The sequence below is a fragment of the Styela clava genome, chromosome 6, assembly GCF_964204865.1.
Source record: "Styela clava chromosome 6, kaStyClav1.hap1.2, whole genome shotgun sequence".
NCBI lineage: Eukaryota > Metazoa > Chordata > Ascidiacea > Stolidobranchia > Styelidae > Styela > Styela clava.
Genome location: NC_135255.1, coordinates 10,359,495 through 10,372,443, shown reverse-complemented (window position 1 = coordinate 10,372,443; position 12,949 = coordinate 10,359,495). Strand labels below are relative to the sequence as shown.

The following is a 12,949-nucleotide window of genomic DNA, read 5'->3' as shown; positions in this document are numbered from 1 at the left end:
ACATACACTATAGTCGTCATCTTTAACAGGATCAGGCTATTACCTTTGTTACAATAAGGTAGACTTCAAAGTAGCAGGAGCTTAGGAAAATTTTGGAGTAAATTTTTACAGTTATGCATAAGTTCATTTGTGAAACAGACCCAGAACTTTATATTCAAAGTAACAGTATTTTTAGTAAGTTCACATACGCTATTCGCCGTCTTCTATATATATATTGTGAAAGCTTTGACCGATACAGGGTTACCATATATCGTGCTTATTTCAACGATTTGTGCTTATTTTCTAGCCTGCGTCTTATAAGGTAACGATGGGCCTATTTCTAGGAAAAGTGCTTTTTTGAGTTACGAGGGACGATGTTTTTTTTTATTATATGCAACGCACTTCGCTGCGTTATTATTTCAACGTTTCAATTAACTACGTTCTGCCGTAACCTTTTACTGTTATAATTAAAAGCTAGTTTTGATTCTGTTAACGGTAGGGTAGGGCAAACTGTGACACAGTTACAATAGTTGCTTCTATCCATGATTAAGACAAAGCGTAAGCACGATTTCCGTTACGAATATGGAAAGGAATTTTCTAACGTCAAAGTCGAAAGGGTAAGGGCTATGCTCGCTGCTGCTATTTCTATAGCAATTTCCAATGACAAAAGACTGCTGAAGCAAATTGTTGGTAGCGATGAATATATATAATACATTTTATCTAAGTTTTGGCGCAATAGTGTTAAGATTTGAAATTATGTGTTTATGTTATTCAATAATTGATAGTTATACTCACATTTTGGGTTAGGTAGTCTGCGCCTCTCATACAATAGACGCAGATGCCCTTTGCTTTGTTGTTCCCGTTATAGATGTCGAATGCTGGATGTTTATTGTGTGTACCTTTCTTTGTAGCTTCTTACATTTTAGAGAGGTTGCGTGTGGCTGTGACTTCGGGGCTGCACGCAATCGTCTGCAAAGGGACTTCTAATAAACAAAACTTGTGTGGATAAAAATTGGAGTGCGGCAGAGACTAGTGTGTGGTTCTTTTTTCTGCGTTTTTGTCGCTGCCAGGTACCCCCAAAATCTAACCCGTTGACACCCGTACTTAATTTTGGCTTTAGGTAGATGGTAACTTTGCATAGGATGGATGGAACGAAATTTCTTTGTAACCATTGTGGCGTAACAAGCTAGAATTATGAATTATTACGTCAAATGTCATGCTGCGGTTAACCGGTTAATTTTACCCGGTCAACGTGTTTTCCTTGAAATTTCCAGCCCTACCACTCGTACATAGTAAAGCCTAAATTCTCCCTGCCTGCATTTCATTCACAATTTATTACATATTGGTATGGGATGATGCGAATCGGTCTTGAATCCGAGAACTTTTAATTGCAACAGTCATTGTTAATAAGAAAAATTGTATTTAAAATAGAGCCTAATAGATTTTTTGCCTTCAAACTAGTTGTCGTTTTAGTACTGTACACTATATTTATTTGATATGTCAGAAGACTGGAGAGAGTCAGGAACTGCTGAACGATATCTATGGACTCCAAAATATCCTTCTTCCGTAGCAGAATTTGTTATAGGTCGTCTCCGAAAGATGAATTTATATAAAGACTCCAAAAAATTTGACTTAATCTTGGACGTTGGATGTGGCTACGGCGAATCTCTCAAATACTATGTCCAGTTCTTTCACAAAGCGATAGGATTCGATATCAGTGAAGAACAAATAGAAAAAGCTAGAGAATTGAACGAATTTAACAACGTGACTTTCTTACTTGGAAAAGGAAATTTGTTCCCTGTTGATGATAACTCTGTAGATTTGATTGTTTGTGTAGGGACTGCGCATTATCTGGACGCAGCCCACTTTGTGACTGAATGTAAAAGAGTAGTCAAAAAAGGTGGATTAGTTGCCATCTATTCGCACGAATTCGCAGACTTACACATCGAGAATGTCGTCGATCGCGCCAGTCTTCCAGGATACAAAATATTGAACGAAAACTTTCTCAGCCCAATGCACAATGATTTCTTTAGTATGGACCACCCAGTTTGTGAATGGATAAACCGATACAGAGGTATTTATAACATGCCAACGGGCATGAACAAGCAGAGATCAGACGAATTAGCCCTCGATTATCATCTAAATTTGAGAGAATTGAAGAATATGTTTCTTTCAAGTCCCGTGTATAGAAATCATCACATTTCTTTTGATGAAGAATCGGCGCCATTGACTTTGATGGGTGAGAGTTTAAAGGACCTCGCTAAAGTTAGTGGTTGCAAAGATGAAGACTTGAACCTGCGTTTGACATTATCTCTGTTCTTTGTTTTCCTCTATTGATATCCATTTTTGCACTTCGATCGACCTTGGAAAACGCTCGTATCGGTGTAGGGAATATTAGTCATTTGAACAGCAAAGGAAAAATGATGATTCAGATGGATCCCAACTGATCCAAAACCTTTTTCTAATTCGAACAAATCACTTACTTAACACTTTCGTACTAATCAGACCAAAACCTAAATTGTCCCTTCAGCAAAGTTATCACCAATGTAACAAACACATCACTGTTAATTGGTTTACGGTAGCGTCGAAGTTTTATATAAGTCGTACGCTATTGTGACTAGGGCAGTGAAGGGAAGAGCATATAAAGCATATTATCCTACACTGGTGAGGGCAGTGAAGAAGGGATCAGTACCGAGACGATACAATCAGTTATCCTACAGGTCCATCTGAATCATCATTTTTTCTATGCTGTTCAAATTATCAATATTCCCTAGAGCGGTATTAAATGTACTAAACGATATATTCGTAATTAGTTGAAATATTTTAGTATTTAGCTTATATTGAATTATATATATAGGAATATTTGAATTATATTTTTCTGAGTTGTTTCAAATCACATGTTCAATTTAACAAAAGTATGCGTTAGCTGTAAACTGCACAGAAATGTTTCTGTATATTCGACACCTGCAAAACCTTGAAAAACCTTGTGAACAAAATTTTGCAGGCGACCAATGCCAACGATGGGGAAATATATTTAAATATGGAAATTGCAGTATATTGCGGTATCCAGGCCGAAAAGCGACTGTCAAAACAGTGACTGTCATAATAGCGACGTAATCAAGTGAGCGACTGTCAAAACAGCGACCGTCATAATGGCGATCGCATTAAAAGCGTCTGTTATGATAGCGACTTAACTCGTATTGGGGTTAGTCCAAATAAAATGTTGTCCTGAAGTTCCCTTTGGTTTCAATCTTTTACTACGCAGTGTTTGCCTGTTTGTGCGTGCGTACGTGTGTAGAGAGGTGTGGGGGGAAGGAAGTCGCTGTTTTGAATGGATCGCTATCGTGTAGTCCAAGGGTGCCCAACCCGCGAGGCCGCCCAATAAATTTTGTAAGCAGACTTTTCATTTCTTACTATGTTATAAATAGGCCTAAGTATGTTTCGTGGTTTTGGTGTGATTATTCCCGCCATCTATCTACATCCGGATGCTGATTCTTATTATTACGTATTATGTATCAAGTGTTGGGCCCTGGTGGACATCGACGTCCTTTTTTCGCAGAACTGTGCGTTCTGTTCGACGAACTTGAAAGATGTTGTGCGATCATAGGCGACGACGATCATAACACGCCTTGTGTACCAGATATTCGAATATTGAACTGCTATTCCAATATTCGACTTCATATTCGAATATTTCGCATACCATGCAGTAAATAAATATTAACGTGATTGGTTTTATGTTAATAATCTTGCCTTTTATGTATTATGTAAATTCCAACGAAATCAGGACTTGGTTGGTATTAAAGTTTGGTACAAACGTTTGCAGTCCGTAACGAATTTTCTTATGTGAAAGTGGCCCGCGAGATGAAAAAGGTTGGGCAGGCCTGGTGTAGTCGCTCTATTGACAATCGCTGTCGTGTGGTCGCTCTATTGACAGTCGCTATTTGGAACTCTAGCCGTATATTCGCACTAGTAATAAGCAGGCCTGGAGCCGTAACATATTTTCGAAGCTGGAGGCAAGCTCACCATATTAGACAGAACTGGAGGCACTTGCTATCAGAAAGTTTAGGGGTTTCGGTTCTAAACCGTCCGATTATTTTTTCACATTTATAGTCCACTGATTTTCAATCAAACAATAAAATCTATCCTTTCGAGATTTTTGTCAAGTTTAATCTCAATATTACTTAAACTTTTAAATTAAATTTAAAAGTTTAGAGTTCAATTTTAGGTAAAAACCGGAGCTTCGGAGCCATTGGGATTTCAAACCAGCTCTCCAGCCCCACCAATCAGTGAATCATGAACTGGAAAGTACAAAGCAAGCACAAAAACAATAAACGGAAAGAATTTTGCTTTTATCTGAGAAAGGTCTGGGCAAACCAATTAGGTACAATGACGGATCGACTTCCTTACATCTCGGATGCGGTAGTGCACTGTAGGCCGATCAGTGGATTAACCTGAGCCTATACAAGACCTCTGACCGGCTCTAACCATAGCCTAGGAGGATACCTTCAAGGAAAAATCATTCAAAATATATAAAGTGTATTTAAAAATAAAAACAGTGCTATATCTGAATTACAATTTACATAAGTCTGATACCATTCCTAAAACCCTATTTTGTCATTTCCCTCAAGTTAATTAGACGGTGATACTATGGTATGGCAGGTAACAAAGGCCATGAATAACTCGTGATATTGATGAAGGAAGTTGTAGAACCAAATATAAATTCCTTATGTTTTAAGGTCTTTGTTGTGTGCAATAATTTTAGTTGTCGTTCGACTCCAGTGAGATGCAGGTGAAGAAGATTGTGAGTATTGAGCTTCTTTCTTACTCATAAGCATTGTTTCCTTCAAGTTGAGAACAATATTAAGTTGTTTGTGAAGATTGTGCCATCTTGATGCAAGAATAGATGTACGAGCGGCTTGTTTCTGCATTCGCTGAGTGAGAAGATTCTGAATCACATCATTGAATTTTGTTGGCTTGTCATACTGTTCCTCTTCTTGTGATTCTCGGATTTTGTCCAGAGTTGGAAAACTTCGAAGATGAAACAAAAATATGTCATTGTCATTTGATAACAATTTACTTCCCCTCACATGCAAAACTTCACCGTTTGGATCCAGCAAAATGCCTGTTTCAAAAGGATTTTCGAATTTGTAATCTACTGGTAAAGAAAGGTTGCAATAGATCTCATCTCTATCAGTGCTCCTTAATAACATGTTTCCATCTTGCAAAACTATTAAAAATACTTGCGATAGATTGAGTATAGGTTTGATTAGGGCGAAGGAATTCTCTTGAGTTGAAGCTGCAGGAACAACTATCAGCGGCTTTTTTTCTTTTTCGCAGCATATTTTTGAAATTTGACCATTAGCACAACCAACCAACAATTGTACATTTTCTGCCATGTGTTGATTATTATTTACACCATTATCCATCGTGTTTAAAAAGCTAATACTGGTGATTGCAACAGTGTTGCAGATTGAGACAACATGTTTCACAAGTCCCATATTTCTATCCCAAAGTGTCAAAGAGCCCTTTTTGACGCCTATGGCCAGAAGCATGGTTGAGTTAGCCAAAACACAGCAGGTAATATTTGAAGATTGTGGCCAAACACTATCAGGTCTAAACTCAATATTTTTTCCTCCTTTGTTTAACTGGTAGATGTAGAAATTATGATGATGTGAAAACCAAATTCCTACATGAGTGTAAATGGAATCAACCTTGCCTTGTATACTCGGTTCCATACAACTTTTTTTCAGAAAATAAAATGAGGGATAATTGGTTTCAGTAACGATTTCATCTTCGGAAAACATCAAGTCTCTTTCATTAAGATGAGCAAATAATTTTTCTTGGATAACAAATGAAGTATCGGTGACACCATGGAATGTCCCATCACCTATAACATCACCAGAATTTACTTGGTCCAGCATTTGCTGAGCTGTTTTCGCGTTTGTCCCTTTAATAGGTAGTGGTTGGTTGACTTTCAAAACCAGACTCAGTGGTGAATATTTTATTTCTGGAAATGCCAATTCAGAGGAAGACTCTTTTGTGGGATCATTTTCCACAGACATATCACTTGTAGATGTTGCTGTCATTGATTCTACTTTCTTTAAATATTCCTTTCTTCCAGTTTCTATTTCTTTTGTCCAGTTTTCTATTGGTATTTTATAAAATTCAATCCAGCAAACTTTCTCAGATTCCAAAGCCACAGAGCAGTGTTGACCATCAGCAGATATCTCAAATTTTGTTGCATTTGATTTGGGTGAGCCTTCAAGAAGTTCATTCAGAATAGCAACAAAGTGGAAAGTGTCATTTTCCAAAACAAGTAATCGAGCAAAGCCCATGTCATCTATAATGGCAAGTAAATACAAATCACTAGTTTGATGATAACTACACATGATTCTATCAACACAAATTCCCTCTTCCGGCGACCAAGAACAAATCATTTCTAGTGTGTCATTATTGATGACAACCAAAGAATTTTCAAGGCCAAGAAAAAGTAAGTTGCTGTCAGTGCTACACATACAAGATACATTTTGAAATTTTTCAAATGCTGATGATGGTGTATATGTTGGTGGACGCACCCTTTTTGCCTCCAATTCCCGTTCAATTTCGAGCGCTGAAATGTTGTCCCATGAAGCTTCGAATATTTCATTTACAATTTTATTAATCAATCTGAAAGGTTGAGGAAGTTCGTCAAAAATTTTTTCGGGATCGGTAATGAAATTATCTTCATCGTCTGATCCAACACTGCTGATCGTTGGAGTTGGAATGTCTTGCTGTCTTGCTCGAATGTAAAACGGCATTCTTCTTCAAATATGTGATCAAATAATAAGTTGATATATAATTTAATTATATTGCTTTATTAATAATTACGAGCCATTCACTTCCATAATCTGACAGAAATATAAAAAAATTAGTAGTTAAAATAAATGGAAGAGTGTATTCAATGGCGTACCAGACAGAAACCAACCAGCTCTTCAAGTCAATGCATCTCCAACAAATAACTGGTAAACTATCCCCAGACCTGAACCATGCCATATAATCATAATGAAGTCATCTTACTGTCTTGTCATTTTTTTTATACTGCTTGATAAATATGAAAATCACATCAAATCCTAGATAACCAACTTTTTTGCGCGCGGCGCACTGAGCAAATAAAAATATTTTTGCGGAACACTTCTGTACTTTAATAAAATTAAGTTAGTTTCAAATAAATTTATTCTGCAAATGTTAATGCGATGTGTGTGTCTGTTTTGAGAAACAAATGAATGAGATTCCGTCCCCCTCTTTTTTTTTGCTTGTAATTTCATTCAAAGGGGAAATTCCCAACTGCATCTCTTGCTCATTTCAGTGATTACAGGCACACTACAGAATTATCGGCTAAATCGTATAAAAAACAACTACAGAATATATACCGGTATATACGCTTTGTTGCATACCGGTACAAAACAAAATTGATACGAGCTTCCCAGCAATGACCTCGGCGTTATGTGTATAGGCTTTGGGCTGTTGCAATTAAACCATGGTGATGACATTTAACCCCGTCACAAGAGGGAGATGCTGCTACACGAAAAAATAAAATATAACAGTGAATAAATACTAATATGCTATAACCAAAAGAATGGCAACGCAATGCTATTGAAATGTAAAAAAAAATACGTTTGGTGGACTGTCTATTCATTATCTTTCATTTATAGCAGTGTTTCCCAAACTGTGTTCCGCAAGCAACTTCGAAGTGTTCCGTGGAAAAGGAATAAAAAATACGTCTAAAATGGTCGCTATGGAGATTTGTCGATTCCCAAATTAGGGGCCGCGAATCGAATTTTAGGGGCCGCAAAGAGAAAACCAATTTTACAAAACATCAAAAATGCATCTTTCGAACTGTTTAGCATTGTTAACGTGGACAAGGTCCGCGAAAAAAATTTATATATATATCCAAATGGGGCCGCGAGTTTGGGGAGCCCTGATCTTTGAAACGTGAAGTTGTCGCCCAACTGACCGTTCAATATCGCGTCACCGTCGGCCTAACTGGAAAAGGGTAGTGGCGTTTGCGATAAGTCATACAAAATTACGTACGTACAAAAATACGTCGCCTAGCTTTTTGACTGTTATTCATTCATAAGTTCATTATCAAGTTTACAACAATCTTTTTGGTTTTGCTATAGGCAGACGTGTAGGTCTAAAGAATAAAGGCAAAAAGGTCAACTCTTCTTCCTCCGTATCAGCCTGGTTTTACTTTAAAATGCTGAAAAAATCACTCATTTTCGCTAGCTAAACTCTATTAAGTTGATAAATAAACTGCGGCGAAATTGCAGCAAGTACTTCTACCCCCATTAGACGTAACATTTAAGGCAAACACTACGTAATGGAGAGTAAATGACATAAATGGTAAAGTGAATTTATTGATTCATATTAAATTAAGAAACCTTTTTAACATTGGCAACATGTAAAATATTCAAGCATATTTCAAGTATGTTTAACACAATTCTGTTAGTTTTCCCCGCGCATTTGACAACTTTTACTTTATCAATTTTACTCTTTCATTCAAGCGAGATAAAACGTGGAAGTGTTCCGTGGCCGAAAAAGTTTGGGAAACGCTGATTTATAGCGAGTTTAGAATACGAAAACGCGAGTCATGTGTGGCACTGTTTTGTCATAATATTTTCTGCTTTATGCAGAACAAGGCATGAATCTTTTTAGAATTTTTTAAATTACTAAGCCTTGGTTAAACACACTGCAATTTCCATTCCCACGAAGCATTTGCAAAAACGGCGGTTATTATTAGAGAATGACGGCTTTTTATTTCAAACAAGGTTCTAGACCAGTGAGACTCAAACTTCCGTGATCCAAAATATCGCCAAGTTTAATAAAAAAAGAGTCACATACGTAAGAAGAAGACGAAGAATAAATGCATCGCAATCAACATGACCATGTAGTGTAGCATGGTGTAGACCATGGAAAATGCTACGTAGTGTTAATCTTCGCTTGTTGCAACATAGCTTAATACTCATTAGTCATAGAGTAAAGCGATAAAGCATATGAATATACAGTACTGTAGGCTATATGGGTGCACGATGTAAAGTTTCATCGTTAATGTAACAAAATTTGAAATTGGATTATTTATTAAATTAACACTATTTAGTTTTCGGGATACGGTCTGAGGATTTAGTTTGTGCGTATTTAGTTCCTTCGAAATTTTTAACTCGGTAATCACGATATTATAATTTAATCTTTCAAATACATTATATAATTCACAGCCATAATCAATCTCTCGTTACACTATATCAGTATGCAAGCCATTTGAATGACTTTCATGAACATGAGCCACAATATCTACATATCGATCAGGAGTATATATTTACGATCAGGCTATGAATAATTTTTTATAATCAATCACAAGTTTATCTGAATGAGACACTTGGCAAGCATTTCAAAAGACATTTGCAGCTCGTTATATAACGCCATTTGTCGTTGAGACAGACACCATTCGGATTATTGTGGCCAATTCAAACGAAATCGAAAGTAACTCAATACCCCTGTACTTTTGACACCACTTTCGTCTTCTAGATGTCAATATTTTATACATTTGCTGGTCTGGGTCTGGTGGTTTTACAGATTTTATAGTAAACCTCTTTTCGACGGATTAATGTCATCATGTCATGTAATACATCAAAAACACAGCATGAGATATATTATATACAACATAGAAAACCCGGAAATAAAGTTGACGAACTTGTTGCATAAGTTTGACATCCGAGCACTAGATGAATATATGATATAAAATATTCATATGGCACTAAAGTTTGTTCACAGCTATTACATGGACGTCGACGAAAGTACATCCCCCATATTTGAATTTATTCGATTCGCGGTTAGTTGGAGTGTCAAGCTGATGCTATCTTGAATAGTCTCACATACAAATCTGCTGTGGTATAAGTCAGGCATTTATTTTTTAAGAAAATATATCGAATTGCAAAATCACGAAATGTTGAACAATAGCATTTTGTTTCAGTATAAAGATACGGTCAATATATATTATAGACATTTTATAGGGCAGGGGTATGATTGTTTTACGTACTCCTGCATATCACTTCTAAATTTGTTGTCGCGTTGTTACAGAATAGAAATAAATCAAATAGACTGCTTTCTAAACAATATTTCAATATTAATGATTCTGCAATCACAATGCCAATAGAAATTGTAGTATGAAGGCCTGATCATACACAATCCGACTGTTGTGGCCAAAGTTTTGTGTTTTTCAAAATGAACCATCACACACTTTTTTTGAACTCACGTTAGCGTACATATAACCATTGCGTGGCAAGAATTTTCCAAAGCAATTTTTATTTTTGTATGAATCTGTATTATCAGAACATCCAGTAAATCTCAATTAACTACTAAGTTGACTAACTACAATTAAATAAGAAAATTTATTAACAATCATATAACGCATCATATAGATATAATGTCATTAACTCAAAATTACAAAGGAGAAGAGGTAATTTATTTTTAACAAGATCATTGCAATCGTATGAGGTGGCATTGACTTCTTATGACATTGCATGTACTGTACAAAAATATGAAGATCACGGAATAGGGCGGCGGGGCAGCCCAGCGATTAAAACGTTCAACTTAGCCGTGTTGGCATTGCAGTATACATAGGGTTACCATTATTTTTGGACCTCAAAGCGGGGCGCCTCCAAATACACGACCTCTTAGCTGTGATCCTGTAACTTTATAGTTTCCGATTTTACTACATAGGCCTACATTCAAAGTCATTCCGACTATCTTCACTGACCATATTGTCATCGAGAGTTCATGCCCATATTCTCTGTCTAAATATCGGGTTCAGTTCGAAAAATAGAGAGGAATAGACGTTAACGATACAAATGATCCGAATTTAGATTTTTTTATGTACAGCAAAAGGAATAAAGAATAATGAAATAGACTGCCGTTTTCAAGCATTGAGAATTTACTTATTCCTTAAGCATGCTTTTCTGTAGATAACACCTTCAAAAAGACGTTGCTCAAAAAATGTTGCTCAATGTTAAATTCACGTGAATGTCCGAACAGGACCAATTAGAATTGATTTTACATGTGATACGTTCGCTAACAATGTTAGCGGGAAACAACGAAACAAACAAAATTACGCCTTCACCTTCAGTAAGTAGGCTAGCGTTGTGATACACAGTAACAACATTAACAAGAACATGTTCGTGCATTATGCTGGATGGCTGAACGCAAAAGCGTGATATTTGACTGACTTGTCGGGACGGCGGGACAAGACGCTAAAAAGCGGGACTGTCCCGCCTAAAGCGGGAAGTATGGTAAGCCCAAGTATACACATCTTGGATACAAATCCTATGCCCCCACCTCACCCAGGGTGTAATGTAAAAAATTAGGTAGGCAATGCAGAACCGAAAAAACTTCGGTCCTTCCTAATAATAGTAATTCCTTTCATTTCGTTGGATATCAGTATCAGCTTGTACATGGCCTTGGTTCGAGCAAAAGTCCAACTAAAAGTTTGATAAAAATTTATCAGTGGCTGCTTGTCCCCAAATATATTATTAACGTTTCCATCAACTTGCAGTGTATGATTAACTTTAGATATTGTGGCCCAGGTGGAATAGCCTACTTGACAATTATCGACAAAAATCATTTGGCCTTGACAGCTGTGAAGTTCATTGTCAGAGCTTTCTAATCCCGAGAGAAAAAAATTTAACCTTGTGTGAAATCTTTACTCAGCTGTCATCGAAGCAAAAACTAAACGGTATTTCCGCGATTTTCCGTAAATTATACGATTATTCCACATTAGCTGCTATTCCTAGCTTAATTATTCACGAGGGAACTAAGGTAATTGCACGGTAGAATTGCGTCTAACGATTGACAGGCAGTCTCTCTCATGTTCAAATATGTAAAGCGGCCTACTGTAGACGTTAGTAATGTTTTTGCATATATTCTTTATTTATGGAACTTTCCTAGTTATTGTTTGTATCTGCATGACTTGTGATTAAAAGGGCCTATTATTTCAGAGGCAAAATTGTGTTTCAGTCCAGCATTTAAGACGCGAGAAACGAATTAACTTTATGCATTATAAAAGCGCCAATAATCTATTCAATTGCGTTCTGTGCCAATGGCATCATTTAATTTATGAAAAAAAAAATGCAGTAGAGATAGGGAATAATGTTCTGAAAAGAAGGCCGGCATAGCCCACTCTATTTGCATACAAGTGAAAATTAGGCATGGTCCAGTTACACAATGCAGGTAAAACACTTGCATATGTATGCATAAGATGTAAACAACAATTATTTTAACCCGGACAAATAATTGCAAATCTGTTTTCATTGATTACATCCATTCTTACGTGATGTAAAATATTGAAGATTTCATCTTACAGGAAGGTTTCCGGAGTTAGATCTCTGTTAGCAGACTCATTTCACCCCCAGGGAAATTCATTATGAAAAACCGAAAAGATTCCGCTCGTTTAATGACATTACTTTTGGCCATTAAAAGACTGCTTGCCTACATCATTATTCGCCTTTCTGAGTGAAAATAACAGAATCAATAAATTAGCCCATTGAATGTCAAAATGTATTTTATTCATTTTTGTATTTTTATCTTAACGTTGCGCCATTTAGTTAATTAACTGACGCACATTACAGCCAATCGCTTGACTTGGGTCCCAGAATATACGCACCGGAAAAAAAGATCAGTTTTATAAAGGTCATCCGTACATCTCGTGAAAGCAAGTAAACTAAAATATTGAAGATTTTATAAATTTAAATATGTAAGCTCAGCCGGACCCATTCGCGCATCAACTATTTAGAATGCTCATGAATTTTTCACGTCCGTCGCCCGATTGAAATGCGTTCAATGGAGCGGAAATCGATTTTGCACTCTTCTGTCTGACACAAATGAAAGGAAAATGCAATATTTTCCGTGATATGACAACGCGGTTTTTATTAAATAATGATGC

The 12,949-nt window shown here is 36.6% G+C and overlaps 2 protein-coding genes across 2 annotated transcripts; one reads left to right on the top strand and one right to left on the bottom strand.

The window, feature by feature from the left end:
- Positions 1-410: 410 nt before the first annotated feature.
- LOC120331042 (uncharacterized) lies at positions 411-4,343 on the top strand. Its single transcript, XM_078113794.1, has 2 exons — positions 411-2,699; positions 4,205-4,343. Exon 1 carries the CDS (start codon positions 1,477-1,479, stop codon positions 2,314-2,316), a length of 840 nt encoding a protein of 279 aa, XP_077969920.1. The 5' UTR covers positions 411-1,476; the 3' UTR covers positions 2,317-2,699; positions 4,205-4,343.
- Positions 4,344-4,435: 92 nt separating this feature from the next.
- Positions 4,436-6,884, bottom strand: LOC120331041 (WD repeat-containing protein 93-like). Its single transcript, XM_039398062.2, has one exon. It carries the CDS (start codon positions 6,774-6,776, stop codon positions 4,704-4,706), a length of 2,073 nt encoding a protein of 690 aa, XP_039253996.2. The 5' UTR covers positions 6,777-6,884; the 3' UTR covers positions 4,436-4,703.
- Positions 6,885-12,949: the final 6,065 nt, after the last annotated feature.